Here is a 26930-nt window from a genome sequence, read left to right on the forward strand (position 1 = left end):
TTGCTACTATATAAATCATGAAGGGAAAAGGAAGACCTTAAAACATTTACCTTTTACAGAACATATAGCTCATTTTTAATTTAATGACCGTTTAGTACAATAAAAACTGTCTCCATGCACAATATGTTTGTTTGCAGATTTGTAGAAACAATTTGTTTTATAGTTCATAATGCTTTGATGTGAAGTACTTTTTCAATTTTAAAATAATTTTTAGGGCACATGCTTCCAGTTAAGCACTGGCATTATAATTTTATTTTAACATTACATACGAAGTATAAAATTTTACCTTTTTATCTTGGCCCAAAGAATTTTTTAAATTTTATTTATGTATTTTTTTAATACACTTAACTCCAGAGTACTATTAATCTTACGTTTATTTAAAAAAATATTCAATTTTTGAATAAAATCTGGCATATGTATCTATATAAAATATAAAAAGCAATGTTTAAGTATGGCATATTTTATCTTGTTCGCTGTCAGAGTATACTACTGAGATGACTACTCATGATGCCACATTCCCCAATGTATAAGCTGTCTTCTGTTAAGAGATGACGTTGCTATAATCCTTTATGACCAAAATCTTGAGTTTTTGATAAGGAAATGTAAAAGAGGAAAAAATAATAGATCAATTTACTGAATTTTTCAAATACATCATTTAATTTTTAAATGAAGTAATTCTAAAATCATCAAATCCCATTGATATAGCAAATGTATGCCAAGAAAACACAGTTATTGCAAATATAATCCTCTAGTGGAAATTACACAACTTACTTTTTCCTTTACAAACATGAAAAGCCCACTAGCGGCCGAGCGGTAAAGTCGCCGAACACTGGTAGTTCGGTCCGAGGTTCGAATCCTGCGAACGGGCTGGCTGCATGGGCGTTTTCGTGGTTTTTCCCATGTGTAACGTGTATACGAGCCAGTTTCCCTTAGAAAGTCCTCCACGAAGGCATCCCTCCCCTTAGGCAGATAGCCCTAGTGTGCTTTGCCATAATTAAGTAAACCAAACCAAACCAACCAAAAATGAAAATATGATTATTTTACAGGTTTAAGCATTTTGTAAGTTAGTTAAATTGATTTCACTCACATTTGACACAAATAATACCACACACTACATTCTTTAGCATCAAAGAAAAATTTTACTGTAGCTAATTACATTACATTCAGTACTACTCCATTAAATAACTTATTTTTTCACACAACATTTAAAGCTGAAAAAACATGTTCAAAATTTTAGATGAAATATTGATATACACTTAAATGATCTGAAGCAGGGGCAGTCAACCTTTGTACACTTACCACCCACTTAGGCAATAACTCTTTTATACCGCCCACCTGTTCACAATAATTTAATATAGCTCAACTACAAAAAAAGTTTTTAAGTGAAGGTTTGGTAAAAATGAGTTCAATTTAAGCATTTTTTTATATTATAATTTACAATATTAAACTTTCAACAGAAAGAAAATTCATTAAAAACCGCAAAGGTGTATAAATATACAGAAACAGGAGAGGACTGAGCGAATGGGAATGGTAGAGAATTAAACTTTAAGGGGTGTGCACATATCAACACAACCATGCATATTTCGATCTCCCTTGATCATTATTAGACAAAAACCTCCACCACACAACATGAAAGCTTAAATCCACTAGTGGGTGGCAGGGTTTAGGTTGACTATCCCTGATCTGAAGTAATGACACAGTATATGCTGAAAGGATTTTAAACAAAATCATTCAAGTACATCCAGAGTGTAAATAACATGAAAACATACTGCAAAAGACCAAATGTAAAATGCAAATATCCTTGTTGATTACGGCTAGGGATAAACCTGATATACAAAGAAACTTGAGAAAACTGTTCATAAAGATGTGCATTTACATCCTTTTGTCTTTCAAACACATGACCATATAAATTAGATCGGCAGTTACTCATTTTTTAATGTGTGATTCCCATCTGAAATAGGCATGGCTATAGTGCCACATCAAGTTATTTTAATAATTTATGGATTTGTACTACTGCTGTTTACACCTTTACTACAGGAAACAGTTCAATGAGAATTTGGCTTTGAAAATAAACATAAAATTCATTAAACATGATAAAGTTATTTTACATTTTGTATTTATACATTCACTTAAGTTAGTTAAATTGATTTCACTCACATTTGTCACATATAATACCACACACCAAAGTCTTAACATCACAGAAAAATTTTACTGTAGCTAATTACATTACATTCACTACTACTCCATTAAATAACTTATTTTTTCACACAACATTTAAAGCTGAAAAAACGCGTTCGATTTTTTTTGGGGAGAAATGTTGATATACACTTAAATGATCTGAAGCAGGGGCAGTCAACCTTTTTACACTTACCACCGACTTGGGCAATAAAACTTTTATACCGCCCACCCGTTCACATTAATTTAATATAGCTCAACTACAAAAAAGTTTTTAAGTGAATGCAGAATTTAGTGAATAGTCAGGATTGTTTAATTACTGAACACAAAAAGGTCAAAATTCGGTAAAAGATACTCTACAGACAATATCTCTTTTCAAAATAAGTCATTATAAACAATATTCTGCAAAAACTGTTTTAACCTTCCGGTATGCACGTATATGCAAAATTTACGATAAATTCAGTTTTTTAAGGACATTTTTCACATATCGAAGATAAGACGCCTGAAGGCCATTTCTATTCCTCCTTTCTACCCTTCCCCAGATCATGGAATGTGCAAACAGGAAGTCATTTGACCTTTTTTATTTTTAACTGAGCTTTTGTGCTACATGGCTGCTTTTTCATAAACACGATGCACGCGTGGTCGTGTTTTAAAATTCGGAAAATATTCTTTTTCCTCAAATATTTTATCATTTTATGTTATTAATTGCTGTGTATTATTTTAATTTGAATACATTTGGCTCTGTAAATTTTATATCGGTTTTCATGGCAAACAAAATATGTGCAACCAGCTGAAATTGCTCGGATTCTTCAAGAATTATCTGAAGAAAAGGAAGACATGGAAACCTTTGCATGGAAGAACAATAGCAATTTCCATTCCCTATTTTCTTTCCATACCTTTTTTCTTTTGTTTAGAAATAAATAAAAACATTAAAGTTAGTTTAAAGTGCATTTCTGTTACCAGTAAAAAGTAAATTTCTTTGCAGAAGTAAGTAATGATAAACTGACTTTTTTCCCTACCAAGGTGTTTTCTTTTTTATCATCTATACTTGTCTTTGATGAATATTAAAATTAGCTTCGAATTTAAAACACAATTATTGAATAATAAATTAAAAATTTTCTATAATGAAATACATCATTACATTTCCTTGAATGTGATATCATTTGTATTTTGCAATAATAAGATTAATAGTTTATTTCTTAACAAATTTATTATCAATATTCACTCATTTCTGTCGTTTTTCATGCCAAAAACGGTAAAATAACTGATGTCGTAAAAAATACGATGTGCGCGTGCTCACGTAAAATTGCCAAGCACGTGTGCTGGAAGGTTAACACGTTGAGTGAGCGTGGTGCCGAGTTTGCTGTCCTTTCCGTTCAGCCGGCAGCGAGCTAGGCCGTATTTTTGTTTAGAATGTTTCAATACATTTGATTAAAATTAAATTTGATCACATTTCGTTGAGACTGCATTTATTTTTTTAACTTTAATACTGTCGGTTCTTCGGACCAACGCCAGCCAAACGAAATTTCCAGTGCCAGTCCCCAGGGACCAATGCTGGCCACACGGAAAGTTCACTGCCGGTCCCCAGGTACCGCCGCTGCAATCAACATGTTAATGAAGAAAAGGATTTTTGAAAGTAAGATTCACAAAAACTTGGACATAATCACAAATGTCCAGCAACAATCAATTAACAATTAGGTGCAGGACAAAGAGTAATCATAATATAATAAGTAAGAGTTTTTTTTTTTTTTTTTTTTTTTTTACACGAGCAAATATTTTAAGGCAGATAAGTAAACTGAATTATTTCTGCAACAAAAAATACAGCAATTAAAATTCATGACTTTTTTTTTAGTTTAAACTTAAATGTAAACTGCATTCATTTTTCAACTTTAACCACTTGGGCTACGACTAAAACTTCATGGTTGTTGTGCCATGCGCTACAATATAACAAGCGGTAAAGTGCCTCATTTACGCCACTCCACATCTGCGAGTGCAATCCAGAACTGTAACTCGAGAAATAAACAATCTTGTTGTTAGGCGACGTGTGCACCACGTTACTTTCCTTTTTGCGATAAATGCCTATCGACGTGGTGTTTGCTTTGCTCGCGGTTTGAGACAAAAGCATCTCGATGTGTGTGGCACATCTTTTTAGCACAAGTGGTTAACTGAAGTATAATATATTTACTAATTTAAGAAATGGAACTTAAATAAAATTTTATATAATTCTTAAGGATCTTGCCTTTACAAAACCATTTCATTATGTTACACTTATTTACAGAACTAAAACTGTAGAAATTTACAGTATAATAGGTACAGACAAGCCCTTTTTAAAGATAGCATACATATCATCATCAAAAATCCTTCATCTTTTCCTTCAATAACAAATCTTAATTTAAATTTAGAAAAAATAATTTTAAGATGAAATTTTTTAGCAGCAGCATCAGTTTTTTTTTTTTTTTTTAATCTTAAAACATTTACTGGGAGGAGGGAACTCGGCAGTAGAATTGTAAAATGCCCAGTCTTGAGATTGGGAGCAATATCTAAAATATTTACACAAGTATTGAAATCATGAATATTAAAATGTTTTAGGTTCACAGTACTATGCAAAGAAGAGTTTTGCTGTGAATTAAAAGAAAGCTTTTTTAATGCAAGATCTCTGGTTAATTATTATCTTAAAATGGGAAAAGACATGGCACCAACTAAATCCAAAATTTATGGGTGTGGATTATTTTAAATTCAATTATCCATAATTTTTTTTTCCAGTATCATGACTTTCAACCTAACATTTCACAGTAGCTTTCTCCTTTGAATACTATAATCAACAATTTATCATTTGATTATCTTAATTATCAATTTTTTGTCATCTAAGTTTTCTCACTTTGTTGAGAGACAATTAAAAAAGATGCGTACTCAGTCACAAATAATGAAACCAAAGAAATTTGTTCATCCATAACCATTCATAAAATGAAAAACAAACAAAATAAAAATCTACAAACTATTAAAACAGCTGTTAATACTACGTTAAAATAGGTACGAGATTAAATAATACATTTAACAAATTTCTGCTTGAAGAAATACAAACAAATAAAAATGGTTCTTCACAACTTATTTCAAATAAACACTTCCTACACATATATATACAATACACATACATAAGATATAAAATATGAATGAAAAAAAAATCGCTTAACAAATCAAATTTAATTTGTTAACAATTTGCCGTCATTTTTTGTACCTTATATACATATAGCTGACAACCTTGAGGTATGAAAAACTAGGAGTTTGTGTTGCACGGTGATGGCCATCAAAAGAACTCCAAACTGACTTTAAACATTGGCCAAGTTTTCATATAAAGTTCTACAAAATGTCGACAGTACATTAAAAAATTCAGATCAAATAAATTAAAATACAAAAAAATTTGAGGAAAATCACTAGGGGGTTTGGAAATCAAACATGTACAAGTTAAGTTTCATTAGTTCAATGAATTAATTTATTGGAGGGAAATATTTTAAAATTTAAAATTGGGAAATCTGATAATTATCAAGAGAACCAGGACTCTCCTGGAAAAAAACAAGAGTTGGCAACTATCTCTCTATATGCATATAGAGAGAGAGAGCTATACATATAACAATCCAAGTGGAATTAACTTTTGATAACTAAATTATTCAACACGGATATTTTTTGTACAAAATTAAAATACGGCTAACAGAATACTTTTCATTTTGTTACCAAAAATGAAGACTAATTTTTATTTTTAGTAAGAGAAATAACTGATGAAAATGATTAAAATACTTAGAGATGATTTAGAAACAGATGAGGTACCAAAGGACTGGATTGTGGACCAAATTACATTGGTCCACATTCCAGTCAGATGACAATCCATGTTCAATAATAAGAATTGTATAAATGATTTGTAAATGATACTTCAATGGGCGATGTAAAAAACAAGGTTCATCTGCTTCAGAGATATATGTATATAAAGACACAGTCTGCAATGTGATTAATATTTTGCACCCAGATACACAGCACAAACATCATGATCAGAAAATCTGAGGAGCTTTGCATGTTTATAAGCTTCATTTGCTGCAGCAGCAAGGGGCATGGGTTGACCAAGAAAATGACCCATTGACATGGCTAAATTCAAATCTTTCTGCATATGCTTCAAAGGAGTATTAGGTGAAAAATCTCTGGCAACTATTGCATGACCTTTGTCTAGCACTGTTTGACAATTTAAGGTTCCCACTGAAAGAATTTCCATAAAATCTTCCTGTGAAAGTCTTGCTTTTTCTACTAAAGCCAGAGCTTCTGACAGTGCTACATATGTTGTTCCAAGAAACATGGTAAGAATAAGGTTCATCTTTGAGCTACTTGGGAAATCCTGGGATATATAATACACATGATTTGAGATTGCACGAAAGCATGTTTCACAATCTTTAAATAAAGATCTGCTACCAGAAGCTAGTATAAATAAAGTGCCTTCTTCAGCTTCTCTCTTTGAACCAATGACTGGGGCTTCAAGATACTTGCCCCTATTAGAGATTATTGCTTCAGCTATATCACAAGATGTGTCTGGATCAACAGAAGTCATTTCTACGTATCCTTTTCCACCTACATCGCAACACTCGAGTCCATGAAGGACTCCATCATTTCCAAATACCACTGATTTTGCAGCTTCTGGATCAGAAACACAGCAAAATATTATATCAGAAACTGCAACAACTTCAGCTGGAGTCATACATGTTTCTGCACCAACTTCTAGAAAACTTTCCACTATTCCTAGACTTCGATTCCAAACTGTTACTCTATGTCCCGATTTCAGCAAGTTCATTACTATTCCTTGGCCCATTAAACCCAGGCCAAGGAAACCAATTCTTTTACTTGTAGGTCGACCAATCTTTGGCTTCACGGATTCTTTGCACCTTTCAATATCATAAGGACTAGATGATCTGCTTGATCCAGAAGATGAAAAGCTTAACCATGTATCAACATCACTTGCAGAATATTCATCAGAAGTACAAGTAGTACTAGTACTAGTACTAGGCCTGCTTCTTTTAAAAAATACAGAAGAATCACTATCATCATCAGATTCAGGAATTGATGGACGCTTTTCGGGTGTTTTCTTCTGTACTTTGTTCTCTTTAACCTTTTTGGGAGGTTGAACTTTCTTCCCTATACTCTTTTTTGCATCATCATTAACAAGCTGAGGTGACTTGCTTTCAGGAAAATCTTTCTTGACCTGACTATTTGTCTGATCAACTTTATGTGCAGATTTGTTCTCTTTAACCTTTTTGGGAGGTTGAACTTTCTTCCCTATAATCTTTTCTGCATCATCATTAACACGCTGAGGTGACTTGCTTTCAGGAAAATCTTTCTTGACCTGACTATTTGTCTGATCAACTTTATGTGCAGATTTGTTCTCTTTAACCTTTTTGGGAGGTTGAACTTTCTTCCCTATACTCTTTTTTGCATCATCAACAAGCTGAGGTGACTTGCTTTCAGGAAAATCTTTCTCGGCCTGACTATTTGTCTGATCAACTTTATGTGCAGATTTGTTCTCTTTAACCTTTTTGGGAGGTTGAACTTTCTTCCCTATACTCTTTTTTGCATCATCATTAACAAGCTGAGGTGACTTGCTTTCAGGAAAATCTTTCTCGACCTGACTATTTGTCTGATCAACTTTATGTGCAGATGACTTCTCTTTCTTAGCATTGTTTCTATTGTAATTTAAAAGAGCTTCAATAGCTTTTTGCAGTGCAGCTGAACGTTTTTTACCACCATTCTCCAGCATACTGTTTGTATGAAGTACAATCTTATCATCCATTATCCAGGCATAATTATCGGAACCAAAAAAATACACATAATGTCCTTTCTTTGGCTTCCTTGATATTTCAGTTATTGGAGGTTCAATTATTCTGGCTGGCCATGATGGAAAGCCTTTCATTTTTGCCCAAACAAGATCGCCTACTTTGAGATTTTTTGCTGCCATTTTGAGATCTTGCTTCAGCTCTCCAAACAAATGCTACAAGCTAAACAAAGAAAAAGAAAAAGGACAAAGCATTAATAAATCTGTATAAAAGTTAACTTTCTATGCACTTAGTGAGAAAATACATTTATCATTATCACAAATGACTTTAGTCATAAAACATGGTTCGTACATATTTCTGCTCATAGAAATTAAGTACAGTACAAAGTCTGTAATCCAGAATGATCTATAATCCGGACCTCAAAGCCAGAAACTTTTTTTGTATGCTTTACGCACGCGCGTTTAATGTATAATGGACGTTATAAGCTAGGCTAAAATGATTTATACTTATTCTAAGGCATTTCAGTTAATGTCGCAGAGTGTGATGTTCCTTAATCTTCTAATTGGATCCGGCTTATTATTTTTTGTAGACTGTTAGAGCATTTTTATAAAAATTAAGCTTGAACTTTCGTTTATGTCAAAAAGAGTTTCCAATTCTGGAGCTGCCAAAGGATCTACAAAGCGAAAGCATGTTTCGATAGCCATTAAATAAAAAGTGGAGAAAGTGGAAAATAAAAGTGGAAAATGGAGAAAGGCATATCCGTCTCAAAATTATGCGAGGAGTATGACATTGGAAAGTCAACTGTATATGACATAAGCAAAAAGAAAAAGGAACTTTTTGAATTTTTTGTGGATCCCGACACCCCACTTGCAACGAATGACAGAAAAAGGTATTGTTATGCTAAAAGTGACGATCATGACAAAGTGATGATTGAATGTGTCAGACAGCGTCACAGCGAGGGTGTGCCATTGACGGGTCAAATGCTAATGGCAAGCCAAAATATTTCATGAAGAAATGAACTTAAACACTGAGTGCACATATTCAACACGTTGGTTAACCAAATTGTAAAATCGCCATGGTATAAGACAATTAAAAATTTCAGGTGAAAAAGCTTCAGCTAATACTGATGCTGCTGAACAATTTGCAGATGAATTCATTGAACTCATTACTAGTGAACAATTATCTCCACAACAAATTTACAACGCCGATGAAACTGGGCTTTTCTGGCAATATGTACCGTGAAATACCTTGGCAACCTCTACAAAAAAGGCTCCAACTGGTGTCAAAGATTCCAAAGCGAGACTAACAATTTTAGCACGCACAAATGCTGCAGGAACGCACAAGTGCAAACTTTTCGTAATCAGAAAACATGCATGACCTTAAGAATTAAAAGGATTAACGATATTTCCCGTTATACAGTCAAAAGTCGTTAATTCGGACACCCATAATTCGGAATTATCTATAATTCGGACTTCAAAGCTAAAAACTTTCTGCGCATGCGCCGCGTTGACACATGCGCATAGGCGTTTACGCGTGCGCGTAAGACCTCTTACCACTGCGCATTTGCGTGTGCGCAAGCGCAGAATACGTTTTCGTGTGCGCGTTTTATGTATAACGGACGGTGTAAGCTAAAATTATCTAATTATCTATTTCAGTTAATGTTGATGATTGCGTTGTTCCCTAATTTTCGAATTGGATCCGGCTTATTATTTTTTGCAGACTAAGAGCAATACTATAAAAGTAAACTTGAACTTTCGATTATGTCAAATAGAATTTTTGATTCTGGAGCTCCCAAAGGATCGTACAAAACTAAAGTATGTTTCGATGTCCATCAAACAAAAACTGGAATTGCTGCAAAAAATGGATAAAGACATGAAGAATGTGACAGAGAGGTTAGTGAAAACGAAAAAATTTCGATTGACAAGTTAGTCAGTATTCTCGGCACAGCAATTAACAGGACTTGAACAGCGGAACTTTGAAAGTGAACAAAAAATTATGTCTGTTTATAGAATTAAAGAGAAAGTATTATCACATAAAACGAAGCAACTTAAACAACTTACATTGAAAGAAATGTTTAATAAAGTAAACAAATAAATATTAAGCTCTTTTTGTAAATTTTGATACCCTTTAGATCATAATTGTTTTTTATTTCATAAATTACGGTTTCATATTTTTAATTTTAGAATTTGTGCATGCCATCTTACGTGATTTAAACTGATGACCTATAACCCGGAAAAATCGATAATCCGGAATCGCCGAAGTCCCGACGAGTCCGGATTAACGACTTTTGACTGTATATCGTGCAAATAAAAGAGCATGGATGACACAAGTGTTGATGAATGATTGGTTTGAAAATCATTTTATACCCCAAGGCTCGGTTACATTTGAATTAGGTTGGTTTACCTGATGACTCAAAAATAGTCCTGATTGTTGCCAACTGTTCGGCACATACTTAAAGTTTTAGTGAAAGATAATGTATCCATATTATTTCTTTCCTCCAAATTGTATGTCTATCATTCAGCCTATGGATATGAAATTAGTGCACACGTTGAAATGCAAATATAAAGTAGCATTTTTAAAATCTATGTTAAATTTCTTGAACAATGTCAAGACTATTCAAGACTTTTGAAATTTTTTAGCATAAAATCTGCTGTGTGGAGCATCGCAAGATTGTGGGAGGATGTGTCTCCAGATAAGTTAAGAAATGCTTGGCATAATTTATGGCCGTCTACCATATTTCATGGTGAGGACGATGAAGATGATAACCGCAAATTTAAAGGTTTTTAGACATTGCAGCCCCAATCAATTAACCGACGGCGGAATCTGTAGTATGGTTCTAGATCCAGAAAATACTGCTTTTGATAGTGAAGAAAGTGACAGAGAGGTTATTGAAAACGAAAAAATTTCGATTGACAAGTTAGTCGGTATTCTCGACACAGCAATTACAGGACTTGAGCAGTGGAACTTTGTAACTGAACAAGAAACTATGTTTATAGAATTAAAGAGAAAGTATTAACACAAAAAAATGAATCAACTTAAACAACTTTCATTGAAAGAAATGTTTAATAAAGTAAACAAATAAATATTAAGCTTTTTTTTGTAAATTTTGATACCCTTTAGATCATAACTGCTCTTTATTTCATAAATTACGGTTTCGTATTTTTAATTGTATAATTTCTGCATGCAATCTTACCAGATTTAAATTGATGATCTAAAACCCTAATCCGGAATCGATGAAGTCCCGACGAGCCCAGATAACGGACTTTGTACTGTACTTTCAAAGACCATCAATGCAGAATTAAGTACAACAAATGGTGATTGAATAAATTAAAGCAATTATGCTTGAAGTTCACTTTTAAAAAGCCATTCTAAGGATAAAACAGTTCTGTAATAAAAATACGTTATTATTAACTCTTTGCGGCACGGTGCGCCAGGCACACCTAAAAATTTCTTTCTGTATGCATAGAAAAATTGAATGAAAAAGGATTTGAAAGTTACTATAGGTTACTCTGAACCTTCTTTATTTATAGTACACTCGTGTCCATAAATTAAGGATGATGCAAAATCAGGCAAAGGAAGAGTTAGAAGCAAAACAAATTTGACTTATTTCTAAAGCTTATTTATTAAACAAAAGATAAAGAGCAATAAAAGATGTTATATGTTTGATATTATTAAAAAATTTAGTGATTTTTTCTCCCTTGAGCAAATTACCAAAAAAACCTATTTTCATAAAAACAATATTACATGGTTGTTATGATTGTTAATACACTGTATGTCTCCCAGACGATGCAATACAGTCCGTAGAACGCCTAGGCATGCTGAGTATCAAATTATTGATCTGATCTTGGGGGATATTACACCACTCAAAACGCAATGCTCTCCGAAGTTCCGGTAGACACGTAGGAGGAGGTTGACAGGCTGCAACTCGTCGGCCAAGCATGTCCCACACGTGCTCTACTGGATTTAAGTCCGATGAGAATGCTGGCCAGTCCATACGGGTGATATCCTCCGATTGAAGGCATCCGCTTACGACGTATGCGTGGTGAGTATGGGCGCCATCATCCATAAACACAAATTGTGCACCCATGGCACCCCGAAACAAACGTACACGTTGTTCCAGAATGACGTCCCGATAGATTTGGCTTTTCATGGTTCCAATTTGAACATGCAGGTCAGTTCTGGAACCCAGAATAATTCCACCCCAAACGAGCACTCCTGCACCACCGTAACGGTGTTGTTCAATGATGTTTTCTTGGTGGTCACGGGTACCTAAACTCTCCATATGAAAGTCCAGCGAGAATCGGACTGCAAGCTAAACCTGGACTCATCGGAAAACATCACACAAGCCCACTGTTGCGGTGTCCACAATGCATGCTCTCTACTGCAGGCTAACCGCAGGCGACAGTGAGTTGCAGTAAGTGAAACGCATCTGACAGGTCTACGAGGATATAGACCAATCTGCCCTAAGCGTCTGTACACGGTCTGCCTTGAAATTGTCGTACCAGTGGCTGAAGAGAGCTGACGAGGCAGGTCTGAGATTGTGCTCTGCCTGTTTCTTTTGGCAGAACTGCCAAATACCGGTCCTCATTTGGCGTTGTAACTCTGGGACGACCTGTGCTGCAACGTCTATTCACATTACCATCATCTTGGAATCATTGCCAAAGCCTGGAGATGACACTCTGGGCAATTCCAAGTTCGTCTGATACTTCCAGTTGGGTACACCACATTCCAGACTGCCGATAATTCTACCACGTAAAAAATCATCCAAATGCGTCCTTTGTGTCGTAACTATTCGGTTATTGCACTCAAAATGCTTATAAAGCGCCTGCGAACAATTTTACTTCTTTGCCTGTATTTCTTATATATCACTCTTACACTTTCGTCATTGTGACGTACCATCGGTGTCATCTGGTTACTTCCTGAAATTTGCGTATGATTCTTGAATATAAGTGTGTAGTGGTTTTACAGGTGATATATTTATTTTAGAATTCGATTTCCGCGTGACTCCGAATTATCCTTAATTTATGGACATGAGTGTAAATGGCAGCTCAACAAAAACCAGTCCATATATTTTAGCAATGCTTAGTTTTTTAAGACCCTCATTTTTCAAAGAAATCTTCCAGATTTTTTTGGGGTATAAAAGGAAATTTCTACGTTATTTTTTTGGCTGTATGTTAATCTCCTTATTCTATATAAGTTTTAAATTTTTACCTTGAAATCTTGCGTAAAATCGAACGGCAAACTGAAATGTTCCCAGACTGGGCTTACTGCGAGTCCAGATCATTGAGAGGCAGCTGTATCTAATCGTTCATTAACATAGAAAGGCAGGTCTACATCTGTGTTTCATTTCCTGTATTTTCTTTCTTCTTTGGGGGGGGGGGAGGTTGGTTATCAAGTAAGACATTGTTGGGGTTATTTTCTGAAGGTCAGGGATAATTTTATCAGTTAGCTGTTTGGTTTTTCACTTCAGCAGTTTTCTTTTTCTCTTTCGCTTTGGTTCAAAGTTTTTTTAGCACTATGTTTAATAGTTTCGAGTTGTAAGCATTTATATTTTTATTTTATACTTTATAATTTCAAATTGTAGATATAATATTAGTTTATTTTTTTTTTTATTTTTAATTTTTTTCTGAGCGGATCGGAGAGGGCTGACCATTTCTAAAGCACTGAAAGTGCTACACGAATTGCTTTCAGATAGTGAATCTGATACGGACCCCAGCACATGTGCATGAAAGTGTAAATATGAAATGTAAATAATGTAAATATCATATATCCAAGTTACTTTTTTCCCCCATTCATAGCCATGCAATCATCATATAACTGAAAATGAACTTTTTTGGGGGTATAGAGTAGCAGATCTCCCTGTGGCATACCCTGGGAAATGCTAAATCTGCCATGGTATTCAGAATCCAGTATTTTTTTAGTCGTAGGCAAAATCTCTTACTCTTTTACGTGCTTCCCAGCAATGCTCGTTTCAGCACACTTTTCGAAGCTCTATTCAATCAGTGTGCCCGTTTCGGGCACACCCACAGAATTAAAATGATAAGTGCTATCTTTACAAAATTTTACTTGTGTACTCCTCTAGGCCTAATTAAACTGCCTATCATTTTTTTTTATTAAAATTCTAACATTAAAAGGTAGCATGCTGGAAAAGGTTAAACATAATTTGAAAATAAAATAAACTTTGTAAAACTTATTAATGTCATTAAATTACAAAATTTCCCGAACCATTTAAGTTTTACTACCATTTAGCTTTATGTTGATTCTTAAGTTGTAGTGTACTTGCTCAGTCTAGAGCAGGGTTTCTTAAACTTTTTTCATTCGCGACCCCTTTTTATCATTGAGATTTTTTGTGACCCCCAGGACTCCATAATATTTACAAAAATTTTGTGGGACCCCATAAGTATTCGCAAATCCGACACATGCACGAGTGAAACTGTCAATTTTTTCACTTGTACTAATATACTATTGCAGTTTTAGGCCTTTAATTTCTAATTAACTTTAATCTCTAATTTTAAGACATAGAACAATGTGAAAATTTTAAATAAGTAACAGACGAAATGACAGCGTCACGTACAAAGCAAGGAAAATGAACGTTTATATTATAAAAAGGATGCATCAAAACGTTTTCGTTTTTTTTCTTTGTCTGTATTGTATTAAACAGCAGGCAAGAGAGACCAACTGATCAGAACAGTGCCTTAATGCCTGACAATGGCATGGTTGGTAAGTGTTGAAAGTTACGCATTGTCTATCTGTTATTTGTACAGTTAGTTTCATAGCTTTGTGTAGTTACTGGAGTTGTAACTCAGTTAATACACTGCAAGGTTCCAATAGTTGCTGAACTTGTATTATTTTAAGTAGCAACCACACCTAACAAAATACTACATGTATTTTTAATTTGAAAATCTCCCAGACAGTTTAGCTAATTTATATCAATTTCCTTATCTTTAGCATCTTTCTCACAGTAAGAAATTTATTTCATCAATAAACAAACCAATGTCCTCACTAGTCTCTGTTTCATCTTCAAACTTGTTAATGTTTCAGCTGTGGGTATCAGCTTGTTAATGTAACCTTTAAAGAACATTTTTCTTTCCCTTAATGTAATCAATTTCTTAATAAATTTTCTCTGCATTCTAGAATTTGAAGATTTAATTAGATTTCTGTTATTCTATTAAATAGCATGTACTTATTTACAACGTATAGAAAAAACTGTTGAGCTTTTAGTAATATAAGCATTGGGAATAAATATGAAATGATATATGGCCAGAATTTACTTAAGCACTGAGCAATTAAATCTTGGGATGGCAAGATTTTCAGAATTTAGGTGAGGCAATGGTCAATAGAATTTAGGGCAACAAAAATTTTTAAATTTAGAAAAGCATAAGGCAGCAAAATTTAAACCCAGAGATTGAAGCAGCAAAATGCTTAGTGTGATCCCTGTGTGTAGTGCATTGAGATATATAAGATGAATCATTTTTATTTTCAGTTTCTTTATTAATAGAAAAATTCTTTTCTAGAAATGTCTGTCCAAATGCCAAGAACCATTTTGCGGTTTCCGAAGCTTGTGCCTTATAAAAAGAGAAAATAAAAGGAAGATAAACCCGTCAAGAGAGACTTCAAGAAATAAATGTAAGAAAATAATTGTTTTCATTTTTCCAAATATTCTCTAAAAAATAAAAAATTTGTTACAAATTTCCAGTAAAATACATCCATTATGTATTAAAACCAAGAAGACATTTTCCCCTCTAAAATTTTTCTGAAAATGTAGTTCAATATATCTTGCACTTAAATCCTTCTAAACCTTCCATCTTTCATTATGCTAATGATAACTCTTATCGAAGTTTGAACATCATTGCAAACAATACCCCACAGGGCACCTTTTTTTTGGCCAGAGAATCCACTCTTTCAGTACCAGAAAATTTACACAAAGCTTTGTCCTGTGTAGATAAAGACTGAGTTTCTGCTGCAATGTACCTAAAAAGTTCAAAATTTTACTGCTATGGATTGGGTGGATAAGCACCTGCAGAGCAGAAGCATCTGAATAATTATTAACAATTTTAGCTAAAATAGCACTAAGATAAGTTTTCATCAAGGTTGAACTTTTATTTTCCAAAACAAAAGAATTGAAATGAGATTGATAAAATTTAAGACTAATATCAGCACTTTCTTGAATATTTTTTTCGAAATCTGTTTTGCGATTTGTACCTTCTTTCCACTCTGAAGGAAAAATAAACCACAAGTTTTATTTGCATTGAATTTGACATCTTCTTTAAAGCTCCGATTATTTCTAAAATAAAGCCTAATTTATCAAAAGTATGATCTCTTCCAATGATTCATTGTACACGATAAACAAAAGATTGTGAGCATAACAATACACTAAAATGTTAGGGACAGCAATGCACAAAAGCAATTTATTGATAATGAGGCCCCAGAACAGAGGAGCACTGTACCCTGAGGTGGTTATGAAAAAAGGCATAGAACTCAGCCGACCTAGCCAGCAATATGATTAAAGAGGTCAGACCATCCAACAAATGAGGGAACCTACCCACCCAGCTCTGTCCCAAAAAATAAGTTCACATAAAAAAAATAAAATTAAAAAGAGAACTCAAAACATAAAAAGGTTCAGAAGAACCAACTTTCGGTGCCAAGAAACAAGAGTTAAGCAATAAAACAAAACAAACTCAAAAAAATCTAGTGAAAGGTTACAAATCTAATCACCAAACACAAAAACAAAATTATAAGACAAAAAGAAACTGGGTTAAAAAAACAGAAAATAAGACCACACAGAATACAAAAAACATAAAATCATTTCCACCTGAACGCTATCGTAGATTTCTTCATATTCTCATTCTTTAATTCCAATAATATTCTTGTTTTCATTTACGATGTTCATTACATCTCTCCCAAATTTTCCTGCTTTCTCAATTTTCCCCCCATAGGTAACCAAAAAATTTCTTGCCATTTCTGATATGACATTAGAAGAGTGAACCCCCAACATAAAAATAGTCGCCCAACCTGGCAATGAAGTGGTTAGGATGGGAGTCCGGACATTGATCAAGAGTATAAAAGTGCATTGCATCAGCACTTCAAACATAACTCACACAGCAACTGATAGAAATGGACACGTCAAAAGGTGCTAGTTAAGTTGTTTGCCATGTGATTTTAAAGCGGGCCTGTCAGCAGCAGAATCACGTGCCCAAATTTGCTATGCCTTTGGGGATGATGCTGTTAACAAACAAAACGCTAGGCAATGGTTCCAGAGGCTCAGTCATAGGATGTCTCTTAGTGATGCACCATGCAGTGGTCAGCCACAAGCGCAGGATGATAAGGCCTTAAGAGCAGCCATAGAGAGTAGCAGTATCTAAACATGTGGTGAGCTTGCTGCACACTTCTAGGTATCTGATGAAATGATCAGACTCCATTTGCACCGCATAGGTAAGGCAAAAATGCTGAGCAAGTGGGTACCCCACTCACTGTCCGATGCAAACAAGCAACAGCATGTCGCTGCCTGTTTTCATTGCTTACTAGGCACCGCAATGCATCCACATTTGATCAAGTACTTACCAGCAATGACAAGTGGGTCCGATATGACACACCCAAACATTCCAGACATTGGTTGTCACCACAGGATCCATCCTGTACCTCACACTGCAAGACCTTCTCTCCACCCATGCAAGATCAAGCTCTGTATCTGGACTAGTCACCAAGTGGTGCACTATGAATTCCTGCCAGTGGGCCAAACCATCACAGCAGGCCTGTACTCTCAGCAGTTAGAATGTGTGCATCAGGCACTGATGCATAAAGAGCCAGCATTGGTCAGTCGTAAGGATTACTCCTCCATGACAAAGCGAGGCCACATATGGCTCGGGAGGCCACGGACACCATCCACCGAATCGGCTGGGAGACTCCTCAGACCTCATGCCAACAGACTACCACCTTTTCCATTCCCTGGACAACCATCTCCATTGGAAATTCTTCAACAAACGGCCAGACCTTGAAAAGGCTCTCATGGACTTCTTTGCATCCAAGATTCCCGAGTTTTACCATGTTGGCATTGCACAGTTAGCCACTTCTGGCAAAAGGCACTGGATGCCAATTGTGATTACCTTGAGGATTAGCGATGATTATTATTTGCTTTATGATTTTTTTTCTTTCTGACTTTCCAAAAATGGCAAAGAATGTTTTTAGTTACCTTCTGAATGAGAGTATCAAAATCGCCACATTTTGCTATAACAACTCCCTGTTAGTACACTACAGTCCTCATCAAAATGTCTAGCATCTCCATCACAATTACAAGCTTAACATAAATCCTTTTCCTGAAGGTGGATTGGATTATTTAATTATGGCAAACAACACGAGGGCTATCTGCCTAAAGGGAGGGATGCCTCCGTGGAGAACTTTCTAAGGAAACTGGCTCGTATACATGTTACACATGGGGAAAAACCACAAAAACGCCCATGCACCCAGTCCGTTTGTGGGATTCGAACCTCGGACCGAACTACCAGTGTTCAGCATCTTTACCGCTCGACCGCTAGTGGGCTTTCTGAAGGTGGACCCTCTTTAAGTATGCTGGAAATTTTTTTAATTGGTTAAAATGTGTATCATGTCATCATCATTAATAATTTTCACATTTTTCTTAACTTTTAAACATTTAATATAGTTGAACACTTTTTACTGAAGTTTCCCTAGCAAATTGTATTGAATCAATTTTAATGCCTCTTGTACAGATAGAACTGTATTACTTCATCTCATTTTTATTCTACAACAATCTATTTCCAGGCCATACTTCTATATTGGACAATGCAGAGGTCAATCTTACGATAACAGATCTAATATGGCTGGTACTTATGAAGGAGTACAAGCCAGGATTACAGAAATGAATAAGCTGGCTGAATTTGTGCCATGTTTGGCTCACTCTTTGAATAATAAGTGTGCATTCTGCCTCATCGTGCCCTGAAGCAGTTAACCTATTTGGAATTAATTACCCAGAAGATATTTAGCTTTTTGTCGGATCCACTATTCTATGGGATATTATGACAAAATGTACAAAAACAAACTTAAAAGGAAGCAGCCAGACGAGATGGTCGGCAAAATATGTGGCTGTGAAAGCCCTTCTAATCAATTTATCAGACATAGTAAAATCCTTCAAAAAAATTAAAGATCTGTTTCTTAGTGTAGAATCTAAGTATGAAGCAGGACATTTGCTAATTCTAAAGCGCAAAATGCTAATGAAAAGTTAGTCATGTAATAAATCAGCTCATCTATTGTTCCAACTTATGTAATCTACTCTTCATAATTAAAGATAATTTTTATTACGAGTGCATATTTGATTGAACATTAGGACTTAATTATTTAAGTATGTTATTGGAAAAAAAAAAAAAAAAAGAATTTACTTCGTCATTGCATTAGTGATTTGTAACTTGTATATACAGTCAAAAGTGTTTAATCCGGGGGTCCATAATCCAGAATGATCTATAATCTGGACCTTAAAGCTACAAACTTTCTGCACATGCGTCAATGCATAATGCATTAACGCATGCGCATAATACGCTTACGCATGTGCGTTTAATGTATAACGGACGGTATAAGCTAAGCTAAAATTACCTAATTATCTATTTCAGTTAATGTTGCAGATTGCATTGTTCCTTAATCTTCTAATTCGATCCGGCTTATTATTTTTTGCAGACTGTTAGAGCAATTTTATAAAAGTAAGCTTGAACTTTTGATTATGTCAAATACCAAAGGATTTACAAAGCAAAAGTATGTTCTGATGTCCATCAAACAAAAAGTGGTATTGCTGCAAAAAATGGATAAAGGCATATCCTGTGTTTCTCTAACCATTTGGAAATATGTTTATCAATTTCACGCTACTCTGCGGGGGGTGGGACATCGCGGTGCGCAATGAACTGGAAATTGATCTGTCAGCACTATCCTTATCCTCAGGGCATATGTTTTTATTTATTTTATTCAACTTATAATTCCTTACTGAATGTAATATTTCATCTCGATGTACTCCTTTGATATGATTTAAATCAAATTCCTCGTCATTATAAATATCACGAATACACAAATAGTTTTCTGCTTGCAATTTTCTAATTTCGACTATGCGTAATGTATGCTTTACGCATGCGTGCATTGAAAGAAATGTTTAATAAAGTAAACAAATAAATATTAAGCTTCTTTTTCGTAAATTTTGATACCCTTTAGATCATAATTGCTCTTTATTTCATAAATTGCGGTTTCATATTTTTAATTTTATAATTTCTGCATGCCATCTTACCAGATTTAAACTGATGATCTATAATCTAGAAAAACAGATAATCCAGAATCGTCAAAGTCCCAACGAGTTCGGATTAAAGACTTTTGACTGTATTTGTTTATGATATTAATTAGTAATGTCTCATTTCTATTTTTTGTACTATGCTGAACTACTTTAGTATTTAGTACTGAATCATTTCCCATTAGTTTGGCTAGTTATTGTTTCAAATATTGCAAAACTGTGAATTTCAGAGAAAATATAAATTTGATTATTACAGTGCAAAAATAATCTTTTGTGTGAATGCATAAATATTTATTACGTTATTGGGTTGTGTGAGGATGATAGTAGAGTTCTGGAGTAGCCTACATAAAGGCATTACAGTGAAATGAAATTTAATGTGCCAGGTTAAAGTTGCTATTAATTTAGAGAAATTGGTGTGTTAATTATTGAACCCATTTAATTTTTGACTTGTAACTCATATATATTTAAGATTAACTAGTAATGTAACTAGTAATTCCATTTTTTTGTACTATGCTAAACTGCTTTACTACAGTCTTTAATCTGGACTACTCGGGACTTCGGCGATTCCGGATTACCAGTTTTTCCGTATTACAGATCGCCGGTTTAAATCTGGTAAGATGGCATGCAGAAATTATAAAATTAAAAATATGAAACCGCAATTTATGAAATAAAGAGCAATTATGATCTAAAGGGTATCAAAATTTACGAAAAAGAAGCTTAATATTTATTTGTTTACTTTATTAAACATTTCTTTCAATGCACGCATGCGTAAAGCATACATTACGCATAGTCGAAATTAGAAAATTGCAAGCAGAAAACTATTTGTGTATTCGTGATATTTATAATGACGAGGAATTTGATTTAAATCATATCAAAGGAGTACATCGAGATGAAATATTACATTCAGTAAGGAATTATAAGTTGAATAAAATAAAAACATATGCCCTGAGGATAAGGATAGTGCTGACAGATCAATTTCCAGTTCATTGCGCACTGCGACGTCCCACCCCCCGCAGAGTAGCGTGAAATTGATAAACATATTTCCGAATGGTTAGAGAAACACAGGATATGCCTTTATCCATTTTTTGCAGCAATACCACTTTTTGTTTGATGGACATCGAAACATGCCTTTGCTTTGTAGATCCTTTGGCAGCTCCAGAATCGGATATTCTTTTGACATAATGGAAAGTTCAAGCTTACTTTTATATAATTGCTCTAACAGTCTGCAAAGAATAATAAGGCAGATCCAATTAGAAGATTAAGGAACAACGCAATCTGCAACATTAACTGAAATAGCTAATTAGATAATTTTAGCTTAGCTCGTACCGTCCGTTATACATTAAATGCGCATGCGTAAACGTATTATGTGCATGCGTAAAGGTATTATGCGCATGTGTAAATGCACTATGTGTTTATGCATGTGCAGGAAGTTTGTAGCTTTGAGGTCTGGATTATAGATCATTCTGGATTATGGATGTCCGGATTATAGATCATTCTGGATTATGGATGTCTGGATTATAGATCATTCTGGATTATGGACGTCCGGATTAAAGACTTTTGGCTGTATTTAGTATTGAATCATTTTTCATTAGGTTGGGTAGTTATTGTTGCAAATATTGCAAAATTGCTTATTAAAAAATGAAAATTTTATTTTTACAGTGTAAAAATAGTCTTTTGAGTGAATATGTAAATATTTATCACATTAATGGGCTGTATGAGGATGGTAGTAGAGTTCTTGAGTGGGCTACATAAAGGCGTTATTGTGAAATTAATTTTTAACGTGCTAGGTTAAAGTTACTGTTAGTATAGAGAAATTGGTACGAAATTAATCTATTGTATTAGTGATTTGCAATTTGTTTATATCTGTTTAAATGAAATTTTTAATTATTTAGTAATGTGTGATTCCTTTTTTCGTACTGTGCTGAATTATTTTAATGTTTAGTATTGAGTCGTTTTCTATTAGTATCATTTATTAGTATGAGTAGTTATTGTTGGAAATATTGAAAAAATTCCTATTTCAGGGAAAAAGTAAATTTGATTATTTCAGTGCACTGGAGATGCAACTGCATTAGGAGGGTTCACACGGGTTTTTAATTATTTAACTTTTGGTATGTCGGGCCACCAGCGGCTCAGCAGTAAACACTGGCAGTTCAGTCAGGTGTTAGAATCCCGGTGAATTAGCTGGCTGCATGGGCATTTCCGTTGTTTTATTCATGTGTAACTTGCATACAAATTGCTTGCTTTTCTAAGAGCTAATTTCAAGAGTAGACAAGCCAATGCATTGTCCTGTCTCAAACCTTTTGTAAAAAGAACAAGTTCTGAAAAATTATTCTGAAAATTTACTCAGTCTGACACACTTTTCAGACATGTTAAATTCCCTCATAAAATCAATTAGGCTTTTTCTGTTAACTAATCTTCGGCAGTTTAAGCGTGATGCTTATTGTCAGGATTTTGATTTATGCATGTCTTAAGATTTGATAAATCTGGCACTTTGGTATTATATTAATATTTTGCCAAATTTCTTAATTTCTATTATAGAATATTACTTAAAATAACACTTATTGCAACTGAGCACAGTTTTATCAGAATTTCAGTATGTTATTACTTATTAAATTCTTATGGTTACTTAGTGGCAACAGAAGCTGGTAGAGTAATGGCCAGAAAAAAAGACTAAAAGAGTGATGTCACATTTTATAATATATAAAATGTGATACATCACATAACATTATATCACATTTTATAATATAATGGAGAACTGTTTTTATGTTTACTGCGTTTCAATGAAATCCAATGAATCAAAATCAAATCATGAATCAAAATTAAGTAAATTTTAAATAAATTTTGTGTAATTTCATAAAACAGTGTAAATTTTATAGTTATATATGTTACATGATGTCAGTCAGCGGCGGTCGATGCGGCCTAAACGAAAAGGTCTAGTGTCAGCCACAAATGGCCGACGCGACCTAAACGGAAAGTTTAGTGCAGCCACAGATGGCTGACGCGGCCTAAACAGAAAATCTAGTGTCAGCCACAGATGTCTGACGCGGCCTAAACGGAAATTCTAGTGTCAGCCACAGATAGCTAACGCGGCCTAAACAGAAAATCTAGTGTCAGCCACAGATGTCTGACGCGGCCTAAATGGAAAATCTAGTGTCAGCCACAGATGGCTGACATGGCGCGCAACGTGTTAAAGGTACAGCACGAGGAAAAGTTTTGCATTCGAGTCTGACACAAACTTTGGATAAATGTGAGTTAAGACTTAAGTAATATATCTGCTATAACCAGAGATGGTGCTAAATCTATAACTGGAGAGAAAATAGGGTAACAACATTACTCAAATCTGATTTGAAGACAAGTGGAAATAACACTGATGATTTCCCACTGCATCATCCACCAAGAAAATTTGTGCAAGAAGTCCTTCTCAAACTTTGAACATATGACGAATATTGTTGTAAAAGTGGTTAATTTCATGCAGTCTGAAGGACTTACTCACAGGCAATTTCAACAGTTCTTGATCGATTTGGAACCTAATATGGTGTGATGTTGTGTATTACGCGAAAATATGTTGGTTGAGCTGAGGAAAGATGCTTCAGTAACTGTTTTCTTTGAAGAGTGAAGTTCAACAAATTAAAGTTTTTTAAAGGGAAATCTATTCACAATTTAGTGATGAGAAATGGTTGAGAGACTTTGCATTTCTTGTCGAAATTACAGGTCACCTCAATGATTTGAGCTACCGCTTACTGAGAAAAGAGGTACTTGCTCATAATCTTTATTACTTTATGAAAGCTTCAGAGACAAAATTAATCCTGTGGGGTTGCTAAATAAGAATTGCACTCTCCTTCCAAAATTGATGGAGTGTGTGTGATGAACTCTACAACATGGAATTCAAATAATTATGTACAATGCATTTCAAATTTGAAAGAGGAATTCAAAAGCAGATTTTACGATTTTTGTGAAAATGAGATTTTTATGAGAATGTTCTCTTCGCCATTTTCAATAGACGTTGAAAGTGTTCCACCTGAACTTCAATTTGAATTTATACATTTCAGGTGACTCTGCAGTAAAATGCAAGTTTCTTGAAAATTCTACATTAATTGATTTTTATTCGAAGTACATGACCGAAGACAAGTATCCAGGAATTCGTAAACATTCGCTCTTCACACCTTCTACTTTGGGCAGTACCTACATATGTGAACAGCTTTTTAGTAAAATGAGAATCCTAAAAATAAAAAAAATAAAAAACAGCGCAGCTTACAGACAGACATTTGGAGGAAACTTTACGAATTGCAACAACAGAGATTAAACCGGATATTGAAGCATTAATCAAGCAAAAACAATGTCAAATTTCACATTCAAACTAAAGTAACTACCATCTCCTGCCAGTATTTTTTTATTGTAAATGCATTTTGCAACATCGTTCTGTACAATCATCTTTTCTTCATATTTAAAAGTTGAAAAACATTTTAATGCGATTTCCATTTATTTGACTTTTGCGAACTGATGCATATATATACACAAATCTGTAAAACTACCTCTTCGCTTAGAATCAATTGTGGTCTTGCAAAACAAACGTCTTTTTTTTACATAAATTTTCTGACTACACTGTATGTTTGACAGAATATTGCCCGCGGATCTTTGTGAATTTATTGATGTGGTCCTCGGACGTGGAAGGTTAATGACCTCAAACTTAAGAGCAAGCTCCAATTCTTTGGAGTTATAAAAAGGTACATAGAACCTGTCCAAAAATTACAAGTAGCACTTCAAGTGAAAAGTTCTTTAGAATATTTATTTATATACAGATTTTAAAAAAGTATCTGTCTTGCATACCCTAAAGTAAAAGATACAACATATTACAAATATTATGTTTTTAACAACCCCTATGCATTATGATAAATGCACATCTTCACAGTCTGTGAGTTATTTGGTGCAAGAAAGATTTAAGAAGTGGAAACATGCCTTACAATATTTCAATGACGATAATGCTCTCGAGCATCACGAAAATTCCTTTTTGCATTTCCCCAACTTAAAAAAATACACAACAACAAACAAAAATCTATGGATGTTTTATTGCATCAAAATAAAATTAAAGAAGCTAAAGAGAATAGAGAGTGACAGTGATATTGTGTGAAAAACAAGATTCAGTATAACCTTCGCATAGGGATCAAAAGACAATTGATTTAGATAGCTCTGAAATTTTCTTCCATTTTAGAGGTTATCTTATGATTTGCCATTCAGTTTGGAGACAAATCACAAAAGATCCTCTATCAATTGCAAAGAAAAATGCATCAAATATTTACAATGGTTCTAAAATTGATGTAGTTGGAAAATGTAAGTTCTTATACAAGACATCTCAAGGTGAAAAAAACTGATCCAGCTATTTTAAGTTTACCTATATTACAAAAATTAAATCTTGTACAAAGGATATGTACAGTAAATCCTGAATCTAATTAAATGTTACCAGAATCTTCAATGGATATCAAAATTTATTTAAAGGTATGAGGAATTTAACTAGTTATATATTTCACATTAAATTAAAACCAGAAGCTGTTGGCTAGAGTCCTGTAGGAAACTTCCTCTTAATTTATTAAATATATTAAGAGAGGGACTGCCAAGAATGGAAAAAAGGTTGTATTATGAAAAAAGTTAATCAGCATACAGAATTTACGAGTTCATTAGTTGTAGTAAGAAAAAAGAATGGTTATTAAAATATACTGGGAGAACATTCTCACAGAGCAATCCTATTTGCCCACTTTGTGGTTCTGGAGAAGAAATGGACAGGAACCACTTGCTCTCATGTAAGGTATTTTGCAGTCTTAAAGAAGAGTTGAGATACTGGGAGGCAAGAACGCTTTTTAGGCAATAACTTCAGTCTCTTTGTTCTTAGTTCTGTTGTTGTAACCTCATGATCCAAAATGAAATATTTTAAACTTTCAATTCTCTGATACAAATAAAAAATTATACAACAATAATAAAAAAACAAAAATATTTCTGTCTTGATTGATAAACAACTGATGTTGCAACTATTGTGCAATGTCTTTCTATCTTTAGTATTTAATATTTTAAAGTATGCCTTAGGTATGCAGATTTGCGAATATTTTTTGTATTCCATTCCTCTTATTTCTACAACTGGAGAAAGAATTTCACAAGCAATTAAAAAAAAAATTGAAAGATATAGGTCTGGATGTCAAACATACAAGGTTATGATGGTGCTTATGTTATGAGTGGAGAGTTTAAAGAGAAGCAAGCATGTATTGCCAAATATTATCCTCCCGCTTATTCATAGACTCCAACCTGTAGCAAAACTTGTCAGTAGTCAATGTTCAAGAGGCATTTTTACAACTTTGAAAATGTGCATGTAAGGCATAGTTTTTTAATTAATGTATTTGACGGCATACAAGACGCACCCTTATTTAGAAGGCCACAGACAAGGAAAAAAAAATACCACAATAACTTAAAAGTTCTCTCGTTAAGTTAAAAAAATTCTTTAGTTCTCAAGTTTCGTAAAAGCCAAATAAACAATAATTGAATGCAATTACCAAACATATTTTTATTAAGGAAAATTAACAAATAGCAAGCTATTTTGAACATGATACGTAAATTTCAATAATGAATAAATGAATGAACAGCAAGCAATCAAACATAATACAATATAAAGCAGAAACAACAAAAAACAC

The 26930-nt window shown here is 34.0% G+C and overlaps 1 protein-coding gene across 1 annotated transcript in view; it reads right to left on the minus strand.

Moving 5' to 3' along the window:
- Nucleotides 1-1116: 1116 nt before the first annotated feature.
- The window catches only part of LOC118205228 (uncharacterized), a 41608-nt gene continuing 15794 nt past the window's right edge, over nucleotides 1117-26930 (minus strand). Inside the window, exon 2 of the mRNA XM_035377531.2 lies at nucleotides 1117-8201. Within this exon, the coding sequence (XP_035233422.1) occupies nucleotides 6176-8161 (1986 nt within the window). The 5' untranslated portion in view covers nucleotides 8162-8201 and the 3' untranslated portion in view covers nucleotides 1117-6175. The remainder of the gene's footprint in view (nucleotides 8202-26930) is intronic.

The sequence above is a fragment of the Stegodyphus dumicola genome, chromosome X2, assembly GCF_044657685.1.
Source record: "Stegodyphus dumicola isolate Sdum_Otavi_A_Nest chromosome X2, ASM4465768v1".
Classification (NCBI taxonomy): domain Eukaryota; kingdom Metazoa; phylum Arthropoda; class Arachnida; order Araneae; family Eresidae; genus Stegodyphus; species Stegodyphus dumicola.